Source organism: Hyaena hyaena, unplaced genomic scaffold (assembly GCF_003009895.1).
Source record: "Hyaena hyaena isolate Hyena2069 unplaced genomic scaffold, ASM300989v1 scaffold_154, whole genome shotgun sequence".
In the NCBI taxonomy this organism is placed as follows: Eukaryota; Metazoa; Chordata; class Mammalia; order Carnivora; family Hyaenidae; genus Hyaena; species Hyaena hyaena.
This window is the reverse complement of record NW_024080786.1, coordinates 438,937-463,625: the sequence shown is the minus strand read 5'-3', so window position 1 is coordinate 463,625 and position 24,689 is coordinate 438,937. Positions and strand designations below refer to the sequence as shown.

The 24,689-nt window shown below is 36.7% G+C and overlaps 1 protein-coding gene and 1 pseudogene across 2 annotated transcripts in view; both read left to right on the top strand.

Annotated features, from left to right (window-relative positions):
* Positions 1-24,689, top strand: part of SLC25A12 (solute carrier family 25 member 12) — a 108,453-nt gene that overhangs the window by 22,474 nt on the left and 61,290 nt on the right. Inside the window, exons 3-5 of one of the 2 annotated variants that reach the window (XM_039239183.1) lie at positions 957-1,099; positions 11,432-11,547; positions 19,585-19,724. In XM_039239183.1, coding sequence (XP_039095114.1) covers positions 957-1,099; positions 11,432-11,547; positions 19,585-19,724 — 399 coding nt within the window. Of the gene's footprint in view, positions 1-956; positions 1,100-11,431; positions 11,548-16,078; positions 16,183-19,584; positions 19,725-24,689 lie in introns of those variants that run through there. The other variant, XM_039239184.1, reaches the window with a different exon arrangement.
* On the top strand, positions 2,959-3,337 carry LOC120236408 (annotated as a pseudogene).

The following is a 24,689-nucleotide window of genomic DNA, read 5'->3' as shown; positions in this document are numbered from 1 at the left end:
CTACTTTGATAGTTGCCTGAAGTAGCTAAACTGATCAGCTGCAACCCGAAGAGGAGAGCTTTGGTCGTGTTTGATCCTGCCATGGTGCAGAAAACCCTTAAAATAGTGAAGCATTTATCTGATAGGCAGATTTTATTATTTTTAAAAATTAATAATGTAAAAGTAGAATATTTTTGTTTCTTTTTCCCAGCTGCCTGAACATAGAACAAATACTTATGATGAAAGGTCTCTCGTGTTTGTCATGCTTTTCTCATTCATTTTACTTTCTAAGGTTTGGCAACCTGTGTCCTCCTGCTGCTCCCCACTCTCGTAGCTGGGAAGCCTGGGAGTCGATAGGTGTCACCTCCTCACTCTCAGGTCCTAGTCACCCTGGCTGCCCTTTCACTTTTCTTCATCTTTCTCATAGTTCTTCTCTTACATATTATATGTTTCATTGAAATAAAAGTCACATGAGGCAAAAGTCACCATTTTAACCATTAAGAGTTTACAGTGCAGTGTTTTTTTTTTTTTAGTATATTTACAACGTCCTGCCATGGCCATCGTCTAATTCCAGGACATTGCCATTGCCCTCTAGAAAAGCCCCGTGTATGTTAAAGCAGTTACTCTCATTTTCCTCCTCCCGGTTACTGGCACCTATGCGTCTGCTTTCCATCACCGCGGGTTTGCCTGTTGGGGACATTTCACAGAAACGCGGCCACTCAGTCTGTATTCTCTTGCCTTTGGCTTCTTTCACTTGTAATGTTTTCAAGGTTCGTCCATGCTGTGGTGTGCGTCAGTGCTGTGCCAGTGTCCTTAAATCTGGTTCTGTGTGTGTGTTTTTCACTATCCAGAGGAAAATCTTGCATTATTATCTTTATTTCGATTTTGATATTGGCCTTTATCTTTCACAAAATGTTTTTGGCTACAAGATGATGTTGAGTAATTTTAATTTTAAGTATACATTATTTACTTTTTAGTATGCCAGTACTGAGGTTGATGGAGAGCATTATATGACCCCAGAAGACTTCGTCCAGCGCTATCTTGGACTTTACAATGATCCAAATAGTAATCCGAAGATTGTGCAGCTCTTGGCAGGAGTAGCCGATCAAACCAAGGATGGGTAAGAACCTGTATACATTTTTTAAAAAATGAATGTTCTACAATATCTTACTAAAAAATAGTAACACCCTAAGTTTACCCATGACCATCAGGAATTTTAATATTAATAAACCGTATCTTTTCTTAGAAGTTTATTAGAAGTATTACTTGCTGCCATTATCAAGAATTGGGCAAAACTAGCATTTCTTTCTTGGGTTTTTTGGAAAGTAAACTCCATATGCAGAACCATACTTTGTATTGAATAATCTTAACAAAATGGTTTTCAGATAACTAAGTGTATTTCTTTCATTCATTCAACAACACTGAGTACCTGCTATGTTTTATAATGTGCTGAGGGCTGGAATTATACCAGTGAATAAACTGGTAAATGCAAAAGCAATACAGAAATTTAAAAGTAAATTATAGCATGTTAGGTTAAAAGTGTTATGAAGCAGAATAAATCAGGGAAGAACTTAGTGGTATTTATTAATTTATCTGTCTGTTTATTTGACAAACATTTATTGAACAACCATCATTAGCCAGGCACTGTTGGGCCTTAGTAATACAAACATAAATGAAATGGGGTTCTTGGCCTTAAGAAGAAATACATGGCCTAGTCAGAAAAAGGATGAGTAAATAAAGACAATAATACTTTGGGTATAAGGTGCCATAATAGAAGTATGTGAAAGATACAAAGGACACCCAGGAAAGCATAGTTAACTCTGCTTTGGGTGGTCAGGACAGCATCATAGAAGAGGTAATACTTGAGTGAAATCTGGCAAGATGAGCAGGAAGTTGTTGGTGTTTGGATAAGCTGGGAGAATTCCAGGAAAGGGAGCAGCAGTAGTGTGAAACGTGAAGGAGCGTGTCTCTGTGTGTGTTAGGGAGTGACACTGAGAAGATTGTGTTACATGTACGTTGGTGTGGCTGTGGTTTTGCTTTGTTTCTCTTGGAGTTGTAGTTGGAGTGGAGCTGGGGACCTTGTGTGCTAAGCTTTGACTGTATCCTGTAGGCTCGTGACTCAGTCCTGGAGGTATTTTTAGCGTGGCAGTGTATGGGTGTGTGCAGTCACAGAAATAGCAAGGTGCATCGTATTAGAGTGTCAGTTTACTCAAGGGAAAAAAGCACACCGTTTTTAAATTAAAATCAAATATAACTGTATTATAGAGCATTATTATGGAGTATTTGTATAAATTATAAAGAGAATTTTGTCTGTAAGTTCCAAGCTACATCCTCAGGCCTTCAAAGGCCCAGGTTCTTTCTTCTACCTTTAGAGGTAGTTGTGTGACAAAGTAGGCAATGAGGAGTTGTTAAAAGTTATTTTGCATGGGGTGCCTGGGTGGCTTAGTCGGTGATCCCAGCATCGTGGGATTAAGCCCTGCAACAGGCTCCATGCTGGGTGTGGAGCCTGCTTGGGATTCTTTCTCCCTCTGTCTCTCGCCCACTCATGCTCCCTATTTCTAAAATTAAAAAAAAAAAAGTTATTACTGCAGATATGATCAGATTTTAGAAGAATGGTAGGTTGGAATAGGGCAAGACTTGCATGCAGTGAAATTCATTTAGAAGACTATTATAGTACAGTTAAACTAGAATTGTTGGTATCTAAATTCTTTGAATCTAGGGTTAGTATTCATTTGTATTTTCCCTCAAAATCTAGCACAGTGCATGAAATTTGAATATTTTATATTTTAGGTAAAGATTTTATACAATTTATCAGTGGTAGATATTGGGGAACTTGCATACATTTTGTGATTCATCTTTAAAAAAGTCAAATCATGGATCTTCTGTCCTCCCTCCCTCTCTGTGTACACACACTCTCAAAATAAATAAACTTAAAAGAACGGGGTTCCTGAGAGGTTTGTTGGCAGGCTTATAGATGCAGAGATGCAGATCTTTGTGAAGACCCTGATGGGCAAGACCCTCAAGGTTGAGCCTAGTGACACCACTGAGAAAGTCAAAGCCAAGGCCCAAGACAAGGAGGGCATCCCGCCTGACCAGCAGCATCTGATTTTTGCGGGCAAACAGCTGGAAGATGGCTGCGCTCTATCAGATTACAATACCCAGAAAGAGTCCACCCTGCCCTTGGTGCTTTGCCTGCAGGGTGGCGTTATTGAGCCTTCTTTCTGCCAGCTTGTTCAGAAATACAACTGTGACAAGATGATGTGCACAAATGTTGTGCTCGCCTGCACCCTGGTGCAGCCAACAGCTGCAAGAAGGCAGCCATACCAACCACCTGCGCCCCAAGAAGAAGTTCAAATAAGGCTTCTCTACAGGCTCTTCCTTTTCTTGCAGCACTGCCTCGTCCGAGACCTAAGGCCCTGGGGCTTCAATAGTGTGTCCTTTTTATTGAGGAAAAACAAGTCAAATCAGCTCATAAGTTACGATGAACCTTTAATCATTGGATTTATTAATAGTGATTAGACAGTAATGCATATGAAAATTAATTATTTTTAATCAGGATTCATTCTTCAAATTATTAAAGGTAGCATATATATTTAGCTCTTTTAAAAACTAGGAGAGTATTTATTGTCCTTAATTTTGTCAGAGACCTGCTTTCAAATCTTCTCAGATGCTTCTTTTGTGACCATCTGCTGTTATCCATCTCAGTAAGTGTGTGAGCGTGTTTTTTTTGTTTGTTTGTTTGTTTTGAAGCTTCATGTGGTTTTCCCAGACACAATTGCATTGTTGATGTAGTTGAGTGGAATTGAGGGTTTAACTTGCCAGAGTAGAATAGATCAAAGATGGGTTTTGACTAGTAAAGTAGCTAATGTTCATAGTGTTCACTTAAAAACAAATCTGTTTCTCTTTGTAAAAGGTAAATCTTTTCTACTTCAGATTTTAAAAACTTCTTAAACTTCCTTTTTTCCTCCCTTTGGAATGAGTCAGATTGGGATTGGATAGGAAATACGATTCAAAGAGTTAGATCACATAGGGTACCTAGGTAGTTTGGTCGGTTAAGCATCTGTCCATCCATCTAACTCTTTATTTTGGCCTAGGTCATGACCTCACAGTTTGGTTTCTGAGACTGAGGACTGAACTGGGCTCTGTGCTAATAGCATGGGGTCTGCCTGGATTCTCTCTCTCCTCTTTTTCTGCCCCTCCCCATGCTTGTGTGGTCTCTCTCCTTGGAAATAAATAAATAAACATTAAAAAAAAGAGATCATAAAAATTATAAATGAGTTTATGAAACAAAGCTTATTTCTAAAAGCAGAGAAAGATGGGATTTTCTATAACCACAACAATTCTTAACCTCATATTCATGGATAGTCTTCAGGAGTTCTTGAACTTGCTGAAATACCATGAAAAATGAGTGAATTTGTATCTGCATTTTTCTGGGGAGAAATCCCAGGTTTTTAGAAGGATCTATGACTTCACAAAAGGTTAAGTATCATTGCTAAATTTTCTTTAATACTTGTAATTCAAGAGGGAGCACCTGGGTGGCTCAGTTGGTTAAGTGTCTGACTCTTGATATTGCCTCAGGTCATGATCTCACTGTTGTGAGATTGAGCCCTGCATTGGACTCTGTGCTGAGCATAGAACCTGCTTAGGATTCTCTCTCTCCCTCTGTTTCTGTCCTTCCCCTGCTCTCTCTCAAAATAAATAAATAAATAAACCTTTTAAAAAAATAATGGTAATTCAAGAGAGCCAGAGGCTTTGATTATGTTTAACTTATTCTAAGTAGTCAACCCTTGTTCATTTAACATTAAAGGAAAATGAGGCCTAGAGAGGTTGATTGATTGATTTAATAACACAAAATTCTCTTAATTTTTAGTCTATTTTCCTTCTTGTAATTATTTTTTTTAAATGATGTTCTCTTTTTTCCCCACTTTCTGTTTCCCATGCCTTTACCAAGGGCAGTGATGAAAGATTAAAATAGTGTATGTGGTTGGTACATTTTTTTACAACCCCAAGAGGTATTCCTTGGTTCTTTTGTAGTTTTTGTTTTTATCAGAGTCTTATAGATAATTTGAAATAGCATCACTAATATTGTTTATACTTACCAAAACCAAATCTTAATAGCACTAGTATAGAGAAGTCTAAGTGATTTAGTTAAGTATATGGGAAAAGTAGGTTTGGGAGTGGTCAGTACCATAACTTTTTGTACTCTGGACCACCTCACCCCCTGCTCCGTGTTTTCTCAGCACATAAACCACCCTCTCTCTCTCCTCTTCCACATTCCATTTCCTCCATTAGATAGTAAAATAAGCAGGAATGTTTTGATACAAGTGTTTGTTGTGTAAAACCATGTAGAAGCAGCATCGTATGGTATAAATAGCATGATGCGTTGTCTAAAGTAAAAGTCATTAATCAATTGTTATTCATGAAATTGGCCTAAACTTTGAAGTTGTGCTTATATAATGAAAGGCAAAATGATTTTGTGCATTAAATGAAGATTTCAGGAACTATTCTTGTGTGATCTAATCTAAAATGTTTAGACAGTTGCTTGTTTGAAACTGTAACTTCTAGAATTGTAGTTTCTATATTTAGCTCTAGCCAGAATTTCATCTGGAGGCTCTATTCTATAATGTGTAAAACTATTACTTTTCTCTTTTAGTTTTTCATAACTGCTTTCTTTTCTACATGCACATAAAAAAAGAAAAAATATTCTGGTGCATATAGAAAAACCTTTTATGTAGAAATCTTGGTTGTTTTATTTATTTTTAAAAATTTTTTAACGTTTATTTATTTTTGAGACAGAGACAGAACACGAGCTGGGGAGGGGCAGAGAGAGAGGGAGACACAGAATCCAAAACAGGCTCCAGGCTCTGAGCTGTCAACACAGAGCCTGATGCAGGGCTCGAACCCACAGACTGCAAGATCGTGACCTGAGCTGAAGTCGGCTGCTTAACTGACTGAGCCACCCAGGTGCCCCTTGGTTGTTTTAAAAATTGCAAAATTAACATATTAATATTTTGAAATTTTATTAGTTTCCAGTCAGTAAATTTAAAAGGAACTGTGTAGAAAAATTTTAAAACATCTAATTCATAAAATACATTATTTCAGAGTATAAAATGAATACATGTTCTTTATAAAAAGTCAAGCAGCAGGTATGGTAAAAAGTGAAGGTGCTACCCCATCCTCATCGAAAGAAAACAATTCATTAAACTATGAACTAAGCAGTGGTTTCTTCACTCCAGTTATTAGCTTGTGGTTTGCATTGGCTCTGCTTAAATCTTGATCAGGTACTTCTAACAATAGAGGAATTTATAGCAGGATAAAGGAAAAAGAGCCTTAAAAATTATTCTGGAACATGTTTGGTTTATCTTAGCAGATAAACAGGGCATTTCTTGCTTTATGAAAAGTATTGTTACATTATCATGTGGTATAAAAAGCCTGTGGGCTAAAAATAGACAGGGAGCATATCAAAGAGACACAGTGGTCCATTGCCCTCACCCCTACTTCTTTTCAGTATTTTATTATGAAGATTGAAACATTCAGAAAAGTTGAAGGAATTTTACAGTGTACACTTAACATACCCATCTTATTCTAACATTAACATTTTTCTATACTTCCTTTTTCATATATCTATCCCTCTATCTTTACATCAATTCATCTTGGTTTTTCACACATTTCAAAGTAAATTGCAAACACTGATACTTAAACATTTCAGCATGCATATTAAAACTGCATTTCAGTATTTGTTTTGAGTGTTTTCTTTAGATGTAAAATTGACACACAGTGACAAATATAAAACTTGAAGGTACATTTGCTAAGTATATATATATAAATATATATAAGTATATATATATAAATGCCTATATCTGGGTAACCTCAGGTGACTTTTTATTGTATTAAACTATATATAATAAAATGTACCATTTTAACTGTTTTGAAGTATATATTTCAGTGGCATTAAGTATATTCATATTGTTGTACTACTATCACTACTATCCATTCTACCATCTTTTTTTCCATCTTCTCATACTGAAACTCTGTACCCATTAAACAGTGAGTCCCTGTTTTTTGCCTCTAGTAATCACTATTCTACTTTCTGTTTCTAATGAGTTTGACTATGCTAGGTACTTCATGTATGTGGAATAATGTAATATTTGTCCTCTTGTGTTTGTTTTATTTCACTTAACCTGTTGTTTTCAAGATTCATCCATGCTACAGCATGGAATTTGATTTCTTTATAAGGCTGATTAATATGAAGTGACTTATTTTTAAGTTGCTGATGGTTTTGTGTTTCTTAATTGCCCTTTCTTCAAATAAATCACTCTATGTAACAAAGGTAATTGAGTATTGAGTATTGGCTGAGTATTCCCCCAATACTTTCTTTTAAAATTATTTTTTAATGTTTTATTTATTTTTGAGAGAAAGAACACGAGCAGGGGAGGGGCAGGGAGAGAGGGGGACAGAGGATCCAAAGCAGGCTCTGTGCTGACAGCAGAGAGCCCAACATGGGGCTGAAGCTCTTGAGAGGCAGGTGCAGATAACTGATGGGCCCTGGTCTCTCTGAAGAGGTAGCTTCTACTTTGGCTTCAGGAGGCTTGTGCTACTTGGGACCAGAAACCTGTTGCCCATGCTCAGAATTTAGTAAGAGAAACCAGAAAACTGGATATTTTTGTGAAATATTTATAATTTTCTAATGTTGGCAACTAATGTAACTAAAAATACTATGTTTTGCATGGCCAACGAAAACATGTGTGGGCCAAATTCAGAGTGCCAGCTGACCGTTTATAACCTTTGCTAGTTAAGGAAAAAGTCTTATCTCTTCTCATAAATACAGAAAAGGCTTACTACTGAGTATGAAATGTGTTTTTTTTTTTTAGATTTTAAAAATATTTATTAAAAAAATTTTTTTAAGGGGCACCTGGGTGGCTCAGTCTGTTAAGCATCTGACGTGGGCTCAGGTCATGATCTCACGGTTCGTGGGTTCGAACCCTGCATCGGGTTCTGTGCGGACTGCTAGCTCAGAGCTTGGAGCCTGCTTTGGATTCTGTGTCTCCCTCTCTCTCTGACCTTCCGCTGCTCATTCTCTCTCTCTCTCTCTCTCTCTCTGTCTCAGAAATAAGAGAGAGACAGGGGCGCCTGGGTGGCTTAGTCGGTTAGGCGTCCGACTTTCGCTTAGGTCATGATCTCGCGGTTCGTGGGTTCGAGCCCCGCGTCGGGCTCTGTGCTGACTGCCAGCTCAGAGCCTGGAGCCTGTTTCAGAGTCTGTATCTCCCTCTCTCTCTGACCCTCCCCTGCTCACGCGGTCTCTTTCTCTCCTAGAAATAAATAAAAACATTAAAAAAAATTTTTTTTTAAATTAAAAAAAAAAAGAAATAAGGGAGAGACAGAGTATGATCAGGGGAGGAGCAGAGAGAGACACAAAATCTGAAGCAGGGTCCAGGCTTTGAGCTGTCAGTACAGAGCCTGATGTGGGACTCAAACCCACAACTGTGAGATCATGACCTGAGCCAAAGTCAGATGCTTAACCAACTGAGCCACCCAGGTGCCCCAGTATGAAATGTGTTTTAAGGCTACATATTCTGATTTTAGGGTAATTGTATTTTTGATGTCAGATTCCTGAGACTGTTTTAGAAAAACCAAGATGTTGCAGGTTTTATTGTTTTTTTAAATTCATAATCAGCTAATTATTTTTATGTTTTAAATTACTCTTATAATCAAAAGAAATAATGCTAATTCTTTATGATAAAAATTTCAAACATAAAAATATATAATGTAGAAAATGAAGGCCTTCTCTAAGTCCTCTGCTATATCATAACTGTATTTGTGTTTTATATTCTTTCTTTAAAAATTTTAATGTTTATTTTTGAGACAGAGAGTGTGTGTGTGTGTGTGTGTGTGTGTGTGTGTGTGTGTGAATAAGTGGGGGAGGGGTAGAGAGAAAGGGAGACACAGAATCTGAAGCAGGCTCCAGGCTCTGAGCTGTTGGCACAGAGCCCGATGTGAGGCTTGAACTTACAAACTGCGAGATCATGACCTGAGCCGAAGTCGAAGGCTCAACCGACTGAGCCACGCAGGCACCCTGATAGATATATTTTTTAAGTTATTTATATATAATCTCTACACCCAACATGAGGCTTGAACTCACAACCCTGAGATCAGGAGACCTGTGCTGTACCAATTGAGCCAGAGCCAGGCAACCCTTGTGTTGTATATTCTTATTAAAACCAAATATTACTCATTGCTTTTTAGGAGTGTGTGGATGATGATACCTGATACGTTGTAACTTCAGTTGTTTTTACTACCCCAAAATTTGTGTAATGATAACCACACTTTTGTATTTTTAGTAGTATATCAATGCATAACATGTTTTATGAAAGGTGGCCTGATAAACAGTTTGATTATTGGATTGTTCTTCCCAGGATTCATTAGGCACTCAAGCTCCTGATTTCACCAAAGATACTTCAGCAGTGAAGGCTTAGTCTTTAGTGCCCTGAATAATATCACCACAAAGCCTTTCCCTCAATAAAGGGAAAAGGCATAGTATACACCATTGCTTTGGATATAATGTAACTTGTATAACTTAAACATATTTCAAAGTGTTTCAAATAATGGAAAATGAAACTTCAAATGTAAAATATGTCTTAGATGAATGGAGGCATAAAATGAAATGTTAAATGTAGTCATTTTCCTAAATCTGTGTTGAGAAATATGGCTCTTTGTAAAGCCATACATTCATTCTAGGGGCAACTGGGTGGTTTAGTCAGTTAAGCGTCTGACTTCAGCTCAGGGCATGATCTTGCAGTTCATGAGTTTGAGCCCCACATCCAGCTCTCTGCTGACAGTGCAGAGCCTACTTTGGATCCTCTCTCTTCTCTCTCTCTGTGCCTCCCCACTCACTTGCTCACTCTCAATAATAAATTTTTTATTAAAAAAATAAAAAGCCATATATTTTAAATGAGTTCATTCAAGAATGTTTACAAGTTCTTACCTAAATCAAACCTGTGCTCTGTGACAAGCCTATCTTCTCACAGGAAATCAGTGAATTACATAATTATTTTAATAAAATTTTTGCAAGGGGCACTAGTACAGTGTAGGGGTGGATGGGTGGCTCAGTTGGTTAAGTGTCTGACTTTGTCTCAGGTCATAATATGAAGGTTTGTGGGTTCGAGCCCTGCATCGGGCTCTGTGCTGACAGCTCAGAGCCTGGACCCTGCTTTATATTCTGTGTCTCCCTCTCTCTCTCTCTCCGCCCCTCCCTGCTCGTTCTCTGTCGCTGTCTCTCAAAAATAAATAAATGTTAAAAATTTTTTAAAAATATAGTGCTGCTGTAAGGGTAAGTGAAGTCATCTGGAGACTGTGAGATGGTTGGTTCTCTTGATCTGAGAGCTGTGTAAGGATGGGTATTAAATGGGCATAAGTTTGGAGATGGTGGGATCATTCCAAGGAAAATGAAATGTTGTGTGATAGTCCTGGGTGGAAGGAGCAGGGACTGAAAATGAGTGGGTTGGAGTGCAGAGAACAAAGGGGAGGCACGCAGAGATCAGATCCTGAGAATCAAGAAGACACATTAAGATAAGCTCTATTCCTTTTGATAGGGTGGCTATAAATGTATTGTCCAAACCAGGCCATTTGAGAATAAAAGGCAGCACCATTACTATATAAATAAGTAAATAAATAACTCTGTATTTTTATATTTATAAAAAGCAGGTTTTTATAATGCTGTTACTTGGATACTAGTCACATCCCAATAGCAGCAACATGGTGTTAGATGTTTGCAGCAAGCTTGCTATGGAAGATGACTCTAAACTCTAAACTAGCATATATAAAGTAGCATATGCTATAAGATCATTGAAGGCAATTTTAGTGTAATTTGGCCACTGGCTAATTACACAACCTTGAGTGTTCTGGGACTCAATATGCTTTAGTTTCCCTTCTTTTGTTTTGAATTTTTCTTTAAAAATGTATTATTGACATTTCAAGCATATAAAACACAGACTAGTATAGTGAATTCAACATCCTCATCACCAAGTTTTAGTAATTATTAATTATTAGATTTGTTTGTATTTTTCATTTCCTGGATTGTATATATATTTTTTTAATATTTTTATTTATTTCTAGGATAGAGAGAGACAGCATGAACAGGGGAGGGTCAGAGAGAGAGGGAGATACAGACTCTGAAACAGGCTCCAGGCTCTGAGCTGGCAGTCAGCACAGAGCCCGACGCGGGGCTCGAACCCACGAACCGCGAGATTATGAGCTAAGCAAAACTCGGACGCTTAACCGACTAAGCCACCCAGGCGCCCCTCCTGGGTTAATATTGATTGAAGCAAATTGCAGATGACTTCCCTTTACCAATTTTGTGGTAACCCTGAGCTACAGTTCATACAGTAAAGACAGGTTGAATGCCTGATATTTTCTCTTTCTTTACCAGCCAGTAACATTTTATGTTTTGTTCCAGATTGATCTCCTATCAAGAATTTTTGGCATTTGAATCTGTCTTGTGTGCTCCAGATTCTATGTTCATAGTGGCCTTCCAGTTGTTTGACAAGAGTGGAAATGGAGAGGTGACATTTGGTAAGGAAAAAAAAAGATTATAAGGGATAAGTGAAGTTAGTGAGGCTAGTCCAGTCTTTAATTGCTAAATCTAGTAAATGCCTATAAATTGCTGATTATTTAGGAGCTCGTTAATAAGTGAAGTATTGCTTCCTAAAAGAATTTGCACAGATAAAATGTGTATTGTGTATTTTCTTTAAAGCATTAGACTATGGCAAAAAATTAAGGAATCTTTGCTCATTGAGTCATTTATTGACACTTTTACATTCCTAAATATGTGGTATAAAATTTTCTTGTTTTAGGCCACACTAGGCAAAATTCTTTATGAAACAGACCAGGAACAACATGGAATAATCATGTCATTCTTGAAGGAATTTTTGGGTAGAGGGTGCAGAGCTTCTCAGTAGTAGTTTGGAAAATTGCTACTGTGTCATTGTAACACCAAGAATGGAATTGAAGGAGGATAGTTAAGAATAGTTAGCCTTCTCTGAACCCCCATTGTCGATTTTTGGTTTTAGGAAACAAGTCTAGAACATTGAAACTAACATCTTTGTTAAATGTAGAAATTGACATAAATCCTTTGGTAGGCAGATAATCTAGCACAAGGTCAGTGTTTGACAAGCATATAAACTAGAATTTCTACCATGTATGTATGAGTTTTTAAAGATGTTTATTTGCAGAAATTAGTTTATGTTTACCATATCTGCTAATTTTTCCTGCAACAGGTTTTCAAATAAAAACAATGCAATGTTTTCAAAGACCTTGAATCATCTTCCTTTTAAAAAAATATTTACATATTTTTATTGTAAAAGAACACATAAATCCTTAACCATTTTTCAATGTACAGTTCAGTAGCCTTGAGTATATTCACACTGTTGTGCAACAGATTTCCACAACTTTTTCATCTTATAAGGCTGAACTTGAGCCCCTTTTATGGTGTGAATTTGGCATCAGTATGTGGTAGAGAGACTCTTGAAAATCAGGCTTTCCCTGAGCTATATTTATTCACCACTGTATTTGTTTTATAAAAAAAAAAAATCCTTCATTTAAACCCAAAGGAAGAAGTATCACTGCCATGAAAAGAATGGTGAGAAAATACAGGTATTAGAAGGTATTGTGATTTTAGTGAGCACATTTTCTAGCTTGGCATTGACTGTTTCCTTTTGCCCATTGACCTAGTTGTTGTCTGTATAAGATTTTCCCAAATAATTTCCTATGCAGAACTCCTTAGGTTTATCTTGGTATACTCCTGCTTTGGAGCAAGCTCTGGCCATTCTTCCTCCTAAAGAATGTTGACTTCCCCAGAAGCACCCAGGTTCTACAGTTTAAAGTACAAAACCTCTTCATTCAGCATTAACCCCGGACCACTAATAATGCTGAATTTTCTGTTTTCAGTAGGTATCACACATTCTCACATGTCTCACTTCCAGATGTTGTACAGCAATACTTGGGAAATACCTTGATACAAATATCTGCATTAGTGATGGTAGATCTGTGCTTCTATCATGTATCCACTGTTTTGAGAATTAGATTTCCCAGAACCAATTTGTGGGTTCTTTTGTCCCTCCTACCTTGGTATTATGGTTCTTCATGTCATCTCCATTTGATGCGTTTCCCAATTTCTATTTTAAAAAACAAGTCACTCAAGTCAGTTCATCCAGTAGACTAACAGTAGAGACCCATACCAGTGTTGATTAGTAGATTGAAATGAGTATAGGAAGTAGCTGAGTGGTTTATAAGCACATTTATTTCATGCAAATGAAAGCTTGTTGTTATTAGATCCCAACTTTAGCATTTTAAAGACCTTTTATTTTTCCCCCAGACTATGATTTATGAGTTGGAATTTTAAGAAAATATAATTAGGATTAGAAGCAAAACAAATCAGTTTTAATTGTGATAGCTCCTGATTTAAACTGAAAAACATGTGAACCCTCCAAAATCCTGCTTTCATTCTTCAACTTCATAATGTAGAGATAGAAAGTTCCCTGTGGAATGATATACAGCTGAACCTCCTTTCAACATTGTTCTTGGAGTCCCCGGCCAGTTGAATGGTTATCTTGACGATTTTCACCTATTTCCTGGGGACCTTGACCATTTTCCCTTCTTGTCTTGCCTCCTTAGTTTTGAGGATCCATTTTAGACAAATTTTCTTAAATAAAAAGAATCATAATGGAGAGAAAGTTTAATTTTATATTACTAAGAGGAAAAGCATTGAAACTATTACAAATGCCATTTAACAAGATTTCCAAGGCCTACTCATTACAGGCTGTTTTCAAGACTACAGAATTTCAGCATAAGGAAATAATTAACTTGGAGTTTATTTTTATAGGATTTTGGATCTGTGTTAAAGGTCAGTTTTAATGTTTGTATCCACTTAATAAAATGAATTGTGCTTATGTATTTATAGATATATGTTTAGGTAAAAGGAAATTTTAGATCCATTCTAACTGTAAATCCTTTTCACCAAATGGCCTTGTATTTTCTAGTTTGGAACTTATTTAAAATATAATTTTCTCTTGTGCACATCAGGAGAGAAAAGTGGAAGAGAATATTGGATGCCAGGGGTAATGGTGTGGGGAAAAAGTGTTATGCCATCGATATCTCGTGGACTATGATGATGATGTTATTATCCGTGTATTTGTATATATTGTTCTCATCTATGCTTTTGTTTTTTTAGATATTTAATACACATAGATTAGATACTTAAATAGTGTACATTTTTGCAAGAATTTATATAAATAGGAATATTTGAACAACACTTACTTGAGTGCTGGACAAGTTTTTTGTTTTTGTTTTTTATTGTTAGAGATGCCTCTACTTTTGGGGAGAGGACTTAAACTGAGACCTCTGTAATCCATTTCAGAATGTGCAAGCAAGCGCAGGAGAGGGTTCTGGAATTTTTAAAAGAGTGAATAAAACCATTAGTTCTTTCCTCTTTGATGTTCTTTTAATAAAATTTCTAATGCATGCTGTGGATAATTACTTAATGGCTTATATATCTGTTACTGCCTGGTGGCATGAGCCTTGTGGAGGCCGTGGCATGACTGGCGTGTGCTAGCTACAGTCTAAACTTGCCGTGGTCTCACTACTAGCCTCTAGTGTACTGTATATTCTGCTTGATAGAATTAGGTTGAGGTAACCTAGATAACCAGTTAAACTACATTGTGTTGTCAGTAGCTGCCTTGCATTTGTCCCACATTTAAAAAATAAAAGCCTATTGCTTTAACAAAGATGTAATCCTTCTAAACAAAAAATGAAACCCATACCCCTGTCTGTTGACTAATAAATGAATATAAGATATGTTGTACAGTCTAAGTTTTTTATTAAAATCTCATCAACATTATGTTCCAAAGCGCTTGCCTAGGAATGGGAACTCTCCAAAATGAAATTTTTCAAGGGCACATTTTTATCCCCTCACTGTAGAACCCTGAAAAAGCAGGGATTCCTTTTGATTTGGTACTATATTTGCTTGTTATTAGTTACAGCAAATAGAAATGGGTTCCTTCAAAATAGACTCTTTTTCCCTGAAGGAAAGAATAGATTGAGGTGGTTTAGACATAAGCACTGCTGTTATTAAAAGGTTCAGGAGATAGAAGTCTAAATGTGAAAAATTACCCTTTCTCAGTGGAAACAAAGCTGTAGATGTGGAATACTATGAAAATCTAATGATGACCAATACTAATATGGTCTAGTAAGAATTAGAGCTTCACCTGGGTGTTCAAAATAAATCAGTAAGAATTTTGAGACTCCTTTCAGATATTGCAGAGAAAAATCCTATTAATACTCAAGGCTACTAGAGTAGCTTAGAGTTTGAGGTTAAAGAAAAAGGTCATGGTGTTATTAGTTTTTATGCATTTGGTGATAGCCTGTTGAAGCATCTAGTTTCTTTAGTAATAGATGCTCTTTAAATGTAAACTCATTCTTCCTGAGAAAGGGACCTTCACATATATTTGGCAGCAGGGCTACTCTATTGACTAATTGTATGGTAGTCCCTTTTGGAGGTAGGTAAAAGGTTAATAGAAATACTTTTGCTTAGAGAAACAGAGGAAGTCACCTAGGAAGTTAATGACCCAACTGGAAGTAGAACCTAGCAGTCTGGGACTGAGTCTACATGCTATTTTGGTTGGGACTTCCTCTGCCAAGTTCCTGTTGTTGAACTTTCTGTTGTTGTTGTTTGTTTTCCTTTGTTTTCTTTTTTGGTCTCTTAGTTGTTCCTCTTCTTTCTCCCCAAGTTTTCCTTCACTGAAAAACTCTTTACTTCCACAAGTCTCGCCATTGTTTTTGTTCAGTTATTCACAAGGAGTTCACTGTTTTGGTGGGAGTCCTTCTAAAAGCCTCTCTGACTTCACTTTAAGAACTATGCAGGTGAAACTGAGCTATTGAGGACTTCCCTCCCCCCCCCCCCCCCCCCTTGACAATAAAAATGTTTGGTCTCAAGCCTCTTAAGTTGGAAGCAGTGGCTCCTGCTGGGCTGGAATCCTTGGAATCAGGATGTCGTTGGGCTGATGGTAGGTGGGCTGTGTCACAGGGCTGATGGCTTGTATACCTACAGGAGGAGTTCTCTGGCCACACCGTTGGTACAGCAGCTCCTTCCAGGCTCATTCATGGAACAGGCATGGCGGCAGTCTTGGAGAAGAGTGCCAGCCCCGGTCAGAGGTAATTTTGTATTGCAGAAAGGTGAACAAGACCAGTAGGAAGCTCCCATAAGGACCAGGGGAGGGATGAGGGTGGATGAGATGGGGAGACACATTGTGGGCTGTTGGGGAAATTAAAACCTCTTTTAAGACATATTTACATAATATGTATGCTTCAATGTGTATTTCATCTAGTCCAATCATCATAAGTGACTGATACAGCTAAACTGGCTAACGTTCTACGTCTGTGAACATTTTTACTTAATCACAGTTGTCACCATTACCTGCCCTCCTGACAAATCATGCTCCTTTCCTTTGAGCAAAGAGAACATAATGACAGGCTACTTTTGTATCTGGCCCCAATTCCCTTTTCAAGAGGAATTATAAACCATCTCTTTCATAAGCCCATGCTCTGCAGGAAGTGAAAAAGTGGTCTATTGTTTTCTATATGTCAGAAAACGAATGGATTCCTATATCCCGTAGCAATACCAATCTGGTATAAAACACTAGATCATGATCTTGCTGCCAATAAGATGTGACTGTCATAGCCTTTTCATCCAGGCCAGAACTATGGCCACTGAAATAGCACTCCAAGGAGTGCTATTTAGAGCTAAAGACCCTTGTTTGCCACTGGAAAGACGGGATTCTCTGTGGGGGAAACCTTGCTATGCAGTTTTAGTTAGGTGTATTGGGAATATTTGACATTATTGGAGTTCCCTTTCATGTCATGCAGAACCTGATAAAACGGGGTAAGATAAGAAGAACATCACCTGTTTGAGCTATTGCCTCACACAAAGAGAAGCTCTCCAGTTCTGAAGCTTTTGTATAACTTTTTTTTTCGGATACACACATCCTGGTAAAGTGGTAATTATGAATTGGATTAAAATAATAGTTGTACTAATTATTTTATAAGCTTCCTGAATAAGCCTTAGGCAGTTGGTAGCAAAATAATAACAGAAGGGAAGTGGGATACATCAAGAGGTGCCAAAGTAGGTTTGAAATTTTGTTAGTCCTAGTAACTATAGTTGTAACCTGTGACGTAGTCCAAACAATTAAAAGTGTCTGGGGTTGGTTAATAAAACAGCACATATTAATGGTCATAATGAAACCATGTACAAAGCTGTCATTGACCACTTTGGGAGAAGTAGGAAATGTTGAAACAAATAGTCATGGAAAATGACACTTCAACATTTTGGAAGATTACTATGAGTAATTTAACCTATCATTCTAATTGTTTCAAAGATATTCCAAGATCTTAGAGGTTGCTAGGAAGTTTACAAAATAGAATTTTTGTTAAAGTTTTTATTATGAAACTTTTTCCAAATGTAAGTTAGGCATTGTAATTTTGGTTTATCCTTTTTGCAAGAGAACAGTTTTCATATTAAGTAAATTTTCATAGTTTGAAAGCTTTTGAATCTTTGATTGTATTTGATTAGTTTCACAGTAATATTCTAATACTTTCTGATCATGTAAAGGGAATTCAGTTTTATTCCACCATCATATAAAACTTAATCTAGGTAGCAGTATGTACATTTCTTGTCAAATAGTTGAGTTTTAAGATTTGTGACCTTTAAAATAAAGGTTATCATAAAAATGTATTCCCTTTCATAATCTTAATATTTAAATTAAATATATGTAGTAATTCTATTCTACTTCCCCTTAATTACTTCATATTTCCTTAGTTTAACACTCTGTTAGATCTTAAAAATAAGAAATCAAAGTAACTACCTTGGGAATAAAACAGCTAATTAATTTAAAAAGGTCCTAAAAAATCTTTGCTGATCTCTCATAATATATTTAGCTCTAAATATTTTTGGTAGCCCTTATTATTTTAATTTTATTGTAAACTTTGACATATTTTACAACTGTTGATAATCCACATAGATTTGAGGGTAAACTTTTATATTGGTTAAAAGCCAAGATCCATCCCATGGATTGATACTGAGTTAATTTTTTTTTTTTTTTTTTTTTTTTTTGCTTTTAGAAACAAAAATCCATATATTTAGTTTGTGCTTATGGAAGGTGAAAATATTTTAACATGGTTTGAAAATTATGATATAGTGTTGCTAATTAGGGACAAAATAAATGCTATAGTCCATTTGAAAGAAAAGATGAGAATCCCATCTCCCCAGTGACATCCAATGCCTTCTTCCAACTTACTGATAGCAGTGACCTATTCAGAGCTCTTATACTGAGTCCAGACTGGTAGGATTTCCAGTTCAGGATTCTTGCCCTCCTCCATCTTCCCCGCCTAGTAATAATTTCATCAAGGAAAAAAAGGTATATAAAACTAAAGGGAATCCATTAAACCATTTACAATATGAGATCAGTATCTTATTCAAAGAATTTGCAGAATTTAGAGAAAGTAGCATAGTTGGAGATTATAAAACATTAAACTTGTATTTACTAATTAGTAAAATCGATAGCTACGGATGGTAGAACACTTATACTAATTGGCTTATATTTGAAAATAATTTTGTTCTTAAGACATCAATAAAACAGGCTTCCTGCTTTCTTAACTTTGTTAATGATTTTTTTTTTTTTTTTTGGCATGAGCTTCTAAATTAGGCTATCCAGTCTATGCTTGTTAAAGTACCAGTCATTTGTGAATTGACTTTTATACTAAGTGTAGAACGGTATAAGAAAGTGACTGACATTATTAGTGCATGAAGACCAGCTGTCAGAGGGGTTTGGTTGTATATTTACACAGCGTGACTGATTCCTATCTAAAAGTTAGTGTACTGTGTTTAGTCCTTCTTTATATAAAAGTGAATCACTAATTTCACTTATCTTAAAATATTTTAATAGTTGAGACTAATAATCATGCTTTTTGTGGGGATTTTGAAGCTTTGTGTCAAGACCATATTTTTGACAATATCAGAAGCTTTTAATAAGGTGCTTGCTGCTGAGCTAATGATATGCTTTTGGTAGTATTTCTTATACCTATCTTCAATAGACAGATTCAGGCTAGTGTGAATGTAATAATCAAGCCTCAATCAAACCATACTTAGTATGACAAATATTGCATTATACTGTAATTTAGGTATTCATGCTTCTGATAAAGGGCTTAATTCGACTCCTTGAGGAACCGGGAAAACACTATTGATTTTATACAGGAATGCAAAGTAGCAGCCATTTATAGTGCAAGATATAAATCACTTCCTAATTAAAATTAAATCAAGAGAAATTAAGAATCTCATGGCCTTATACCTAACGGTACACAATCTTAAGTGTAAAATTATATTTTGTATCAATTGTGTTCCTGTGCATGGGTTTCTGGGCACAAAAAATTTTGCAGCTAATCTTAATAGAAGCAGATAATATTGACTTGAAATTTCTCTTAATTTCCTTCTGTAGGAACATTGCAGTGGACTAAACTACTTATTTCAGATTTAATTTGTTTATTTTTGTTTTCCCTTTTAAGAAAATGTCAAAGAAATTTTTGGACAGACTATTATTCATCACCATATCCCTTTTAACTGGGACTGTGAATTTATCCGACTGCATTTTGGGCATAATCGGAAGAAGCATCTTAACTACACAGAATTCACACAATTTCTCCAGGTGAGCCTAGTTTTCATAAGTGATGTAAATATATATACCATTTCTTCTCTACTTCCCTTTTAGTTTTAATTTTATTACCAAAAATAGCAATTCCCTGTGGCATTACACCCCATTTATTATTTCCCACATCCAGAAACAACTTTTAAATACTCTTATAATGGTTTCAGCAATCACTTCCACAGCTCACCACAAGTGTAGCTACCATCTGTTACCGTACAATGCTATTATAGTACCATTCATTATATTCCCTACAGTGTACCTTTCATCTCTGACTTATTCATGTTATAATGGGAAGCCTGTCCACACCACTTCCCTTCACTAATCTTGCCCATCCCCTCCCCCCGCCCCCCACACTTCCCCTCTGGCAACCAACAGTTCTCTGTATTTATGGGTCTGTTTTGGCTTTGTTTTACTTTTTAGATTCCACATATAAGTGAAATCATATGGTATTTGTCATATTTGTATTTGTCTGATTTATTGCATTTAGCATAATACCTTTTAGGTCTATCACTGTTGCTGCAAATGGTAAAATCTCATTCTTTTTTTTTAATGGCTGAATAATATTCCGTTGTATGTGTATACTGCAGCTTCTTTATCTGTTCATCTATCAATGGATATCTGGGTTGCTTCCAGATATCTTCGCTATTGTTAATAATGCTGCAATAAGGGCACCTGAGTAGCTCAGTTGGTTAAATGTCTGACTCTTAATTTTGGCTCAGGTCATGATCTTATGGTTCGTTGATCAGAGTCCTGAGTTGGGCTCCATGCTGACTGCATGGAACCTGCTTGGGATTCTCTCTCTCTCCTGATCTCTGTGCCCCTTTTCCCCTCGCCTGCTATTATGTGAGCGTTCTCTCTCTTTCTCAAAATAAATAAATAAAAACTTTTAAAATGCTACAATAAACATAGGGATGCCTATATTTTTTCAAATTAGTGTTTCTGTTTTCTTTGGATAGTGGAATTGGGTAATTCCCAGTAGTGGAATTATTGGATTGTATGGTGTTTCTATTTTTAATTATACGAGGGAACCTCCATACCCTTTTCTACAGAGGCTGCACCAGTTTACGTTCCCACCAGCAGTTCACGAGGGTTCCCTTTTTCTCCATTTACCTATTCTCCATATACCTATATAGTTCATATACAGTAGTTCCCTCAACAACACTGGTTATTTCTTATGTTTTTAGTGCTAATCATTCTGACAGATGTGAGGTGATACCTCATTGTGGTTTTGATTTGCATTTCCTAGATGATTAGTGATGTCGAACATCTTGTCATGTGTCTATTGGCTATCTGTATGTGTTTTTTTGGAAAAGTGCCTATTCAGCTCTTTTTTAATCATTATTTTTTCTTGTTGAGCTGTAGAAGTTTTTCAGATATTTTGAATATTAACCCTTTATTGGATGTATGATTTGCAAATATCTTCTCCCATTCAGTATGTTGTCTTTTCATTTTGTTGATGGTTTCCTTTGCTGTGCAAAAGCTTTTTATTTTGGTGTCCCAATAGTTTAGTTTTGTTTTTGTTTCCTTTGCTTCAGGAAACCTGTTGAGAAAAATGTTACTAAGGCCAGTATCAGAGAGATTATTGCATTTTCTTCTAGGAGTTTTATGGTTTCAGGTCTTACATTTAGGTCCATTTGGAGTTTATTTTTGTGTGTGGTACGAGAGTGGTCCCGTGTCATTCTTTTGCATAGTTTTGTCCAGTTATCACCACTATTTATGGAAGAGACTTTTCCTCGTTGTATACTCTTTCCTGCTTTGTTATAGATTAATTGACCTTATAATTATGGGTTTATTTCTGGGCTATCTATTCTGGTCCATTGATCTATGTGTGTTTTTGTGCCAGTACCATACTGTTTTGATTACTACAGCTTTGTAGTTTATCTTGAAATCTGGACCTCCAGCTTTGTTCTTCTTTCTCAAGATTGCCTTGGCTGTGTGGGGTCTTTTGTAGTTCTACTTTTGTACTCTACTTTTATTTATTTATTTATTTAAAAAATTTTTACATTTATTTATTTTTGAGAGACAGGAAGAGACAGCACAAGTGTGGGAGGGCAGAGAGAGGGGACACAGAGTCCAAAGCAGGCTCCAGGCCCTGAGCTGTCAGCACAGAGACTGATGTGGGGCTTAAACTCACCATCTGTGAGATCATGACCTAAGCCAAAGTTGGATGCTTAACCAACTGATCCACCCAGGTGCCCCTGTACTCTACTTTTAAAATTTTCACTTTTTGGTATTTTTCACTGAATTTGAACTGTGGAAAATCAGGAGCTGTTCTTTCACCTCTCCCTCTCTTCCACTGACATGGACATTTCCTGTCTCCATCCCCCATATAATTGTTACAATTTTGCTTAGATCAATAATCATATTTGAATTACTATAATTTTATAAATACTGTACATGAGTGGCTGCCCATGTGGCTCACTCGGTTGAGTTTATGACTCTTGATTTCAGCTCAGGTCATGATCCCAGGGTTGTGGCATCAGGCTCTGCACTGAGCATGGAGGCTGTTTAAGATTGTTTCTCCCCCTCAGCCCCTTTCCCTCGCTCGCTAACTTGCTCTCTCTTTCAAAATATAAAAAATGAAAATAAAAGTAGAGGCACCTGGCTCAGTTGGTTAAGCGTCCATCTTTTGATTTTGGCTCAGGTCAGAATCTCACAGTTCATGAGATTGAGCCCTGCGTTGCTCTATACTGGCAGCAGGGAGCCTGCTTGGGAATCTGTCTCCCTGTCTCTGCCCCTCCCTTGCTTGTGCTTGCTCACTCTCTCTTTCCCTCTCTCTCTCTCTCTCTCTGTCAAATTAAATAAACTTAAAAAAAATACTGTACTTGACTAAATGATTACTTAGGATCTCTAATTTTTCTTATTTGTTTAGTTTTTTGTGTATTAATGCTAATTCATTCTTAAATTTTGCCTCACTTATTAATATTTCATTTTAATGTGTTTACAACATATTATATATTCTATCAATTTCATCTTCTTGGAGCTCTCTGGGAGCTTTCTTTCTTTTTTTAAGAAGTGGAGGTAAAATTCCCTTAACATAAAACTAACCGTATAAAAGTGCATAATTTAAGTGGCATTTAGAACAGTCCAGTATTGTGCAACCACCACCTTTGTCTAATTCCAAAACTTTATTACTCCAATAAAAAAAAATCTCTGTGCTCATTAAGGAGTCACCCCCCATTCCTGTTTCTCCTCAGCCCCTGACAACCACCATACAGCTCTGACTATGGATTTACCTATTCTGAATAGTTCATATACAGTAGTCACCCCATTATTCACAGTTTTGCTTTTTACAGTTTCAGGGTATCCATGGTCAGCCGTGGCCACATCATCACAGGAAGAAAAGCGAGTACAGCACAGTAGGATATTTTAAGAGGGCAAGAGAGAAAGAGACAATATTCACGTAACTTTTATTATAATATATTGTTATAGTTGTTCTATTATTTTAGTGACTGTTGTTACAAATCTACTGTGTCCAATATAGGAATTAAACTTTATATTATGTATAGGAAAAAAACATAATGTATATAGGGTTTGGTTCTGTGTGAAGTATCAGGCATCCACTTAGGGGTCTTAGAACTTATACCCCACAGAGAAGAGAGAGGACTACTGTTAATGGAATAGTACAGTATGACTTTTTGTGTCTGGCTTTTTTTTATTTTTCTTAGCATAACGTTTTCAAGGATAATCTAAGTTGTAGTATGTATTAGTACCTTATTCCTTTTTATGACTGAATAGTATTCCATTGTATGGCTATACTGTATTTTGTCTATCCATTCATTAGTTGATGGACACTTGGGTTCTTACCTTTTGGTTATCATGAACATTGTTGTACAAGTATTTGTTTGAATACTTGTTTTCAGATCTTTTGAGTATATCTCTAGATGTAAAATTGCAGGGTCATATAATAATTTCATGTTTAATTTTTTGAGGAATTGCCAGACTGCTTTTCAGAGCCCCTGCACCATTTTCCTGGAACTTCCTCACCTGTTTCATGGTTGAAGGCTGGAGTTTGTACTTTTTACATAGCTGTCAGTCTGTCATCTCCCTTCAACTTCATCCTTGGGAATGCATTTGTCTTTCTTTTGTGTTGAATTTTCCGATTACTGGATTCCATCTCTTTATTATGGTGTACTTCCTCTTTTTGATGGTATACTTCTGCAGGGGCTTCTTGAGGAAAGTAAAATAATTTTCTGTGAGACTTTTCATACCTGAAAACCTCTACTCTGTTTAGACTTAGTATGGCTAGGTTTAGAATTCTAATAGAAATTAATTTCCTCCTAACAGAGGACCGTGGGGGAGAAGAAGGGGAAAAATAGTGGGGGAGAGGGAGGGAGGCAAACCATGAGAGACTCTTGAATGCCAAGAACAAACGGAGGGCTGATGGGGGTGGGGGGCGGAAGGGGGGTGATGGGCATGGAGGAGGGCACTTGTGGGGATGAGCACTGGGTGTTATATGGAAACCAACTTAACAATAAACTATTAAAAAAAAAAAAGAAATTAGTTTCCTCCTAATTTTGAAAACATTTCTTTTGTTTTCTTTTAGTATTGCCACTGGGAAGTCCAGTGCTATTCTCATTTTTTTTTCTTTTTTAATGTTTGTTTATTTTGAGAGAAGGGGAGAGAGACAACCCACCTGCATCTCCACGCAAGTTGGGGAAGGATGGAGAGAGAATCCAAAGCAGGCTTGGTGCTGTCAACGTGGAGTCTGAAGTAGGCCAAAGCAGGGCCTGATGCAGGGCTCAAATTCATGGGAACTGTGAGATCATGACCTGAGTCTTAGTCAAGAGTCAGACACTTAGCTGAATGAGCCACACAGGTGCCCCCATTCTCATTCTTGATTCTGTTTTGAAACAATACATATATATTTTCCATTCTGGAGAGTCAGATTTTTTCTTCTTTTTTTCAGTGTTTTGAAATTTCATGATGATACTCCTTGGTGCTGGGCATTTAGTGTGCTCTTTG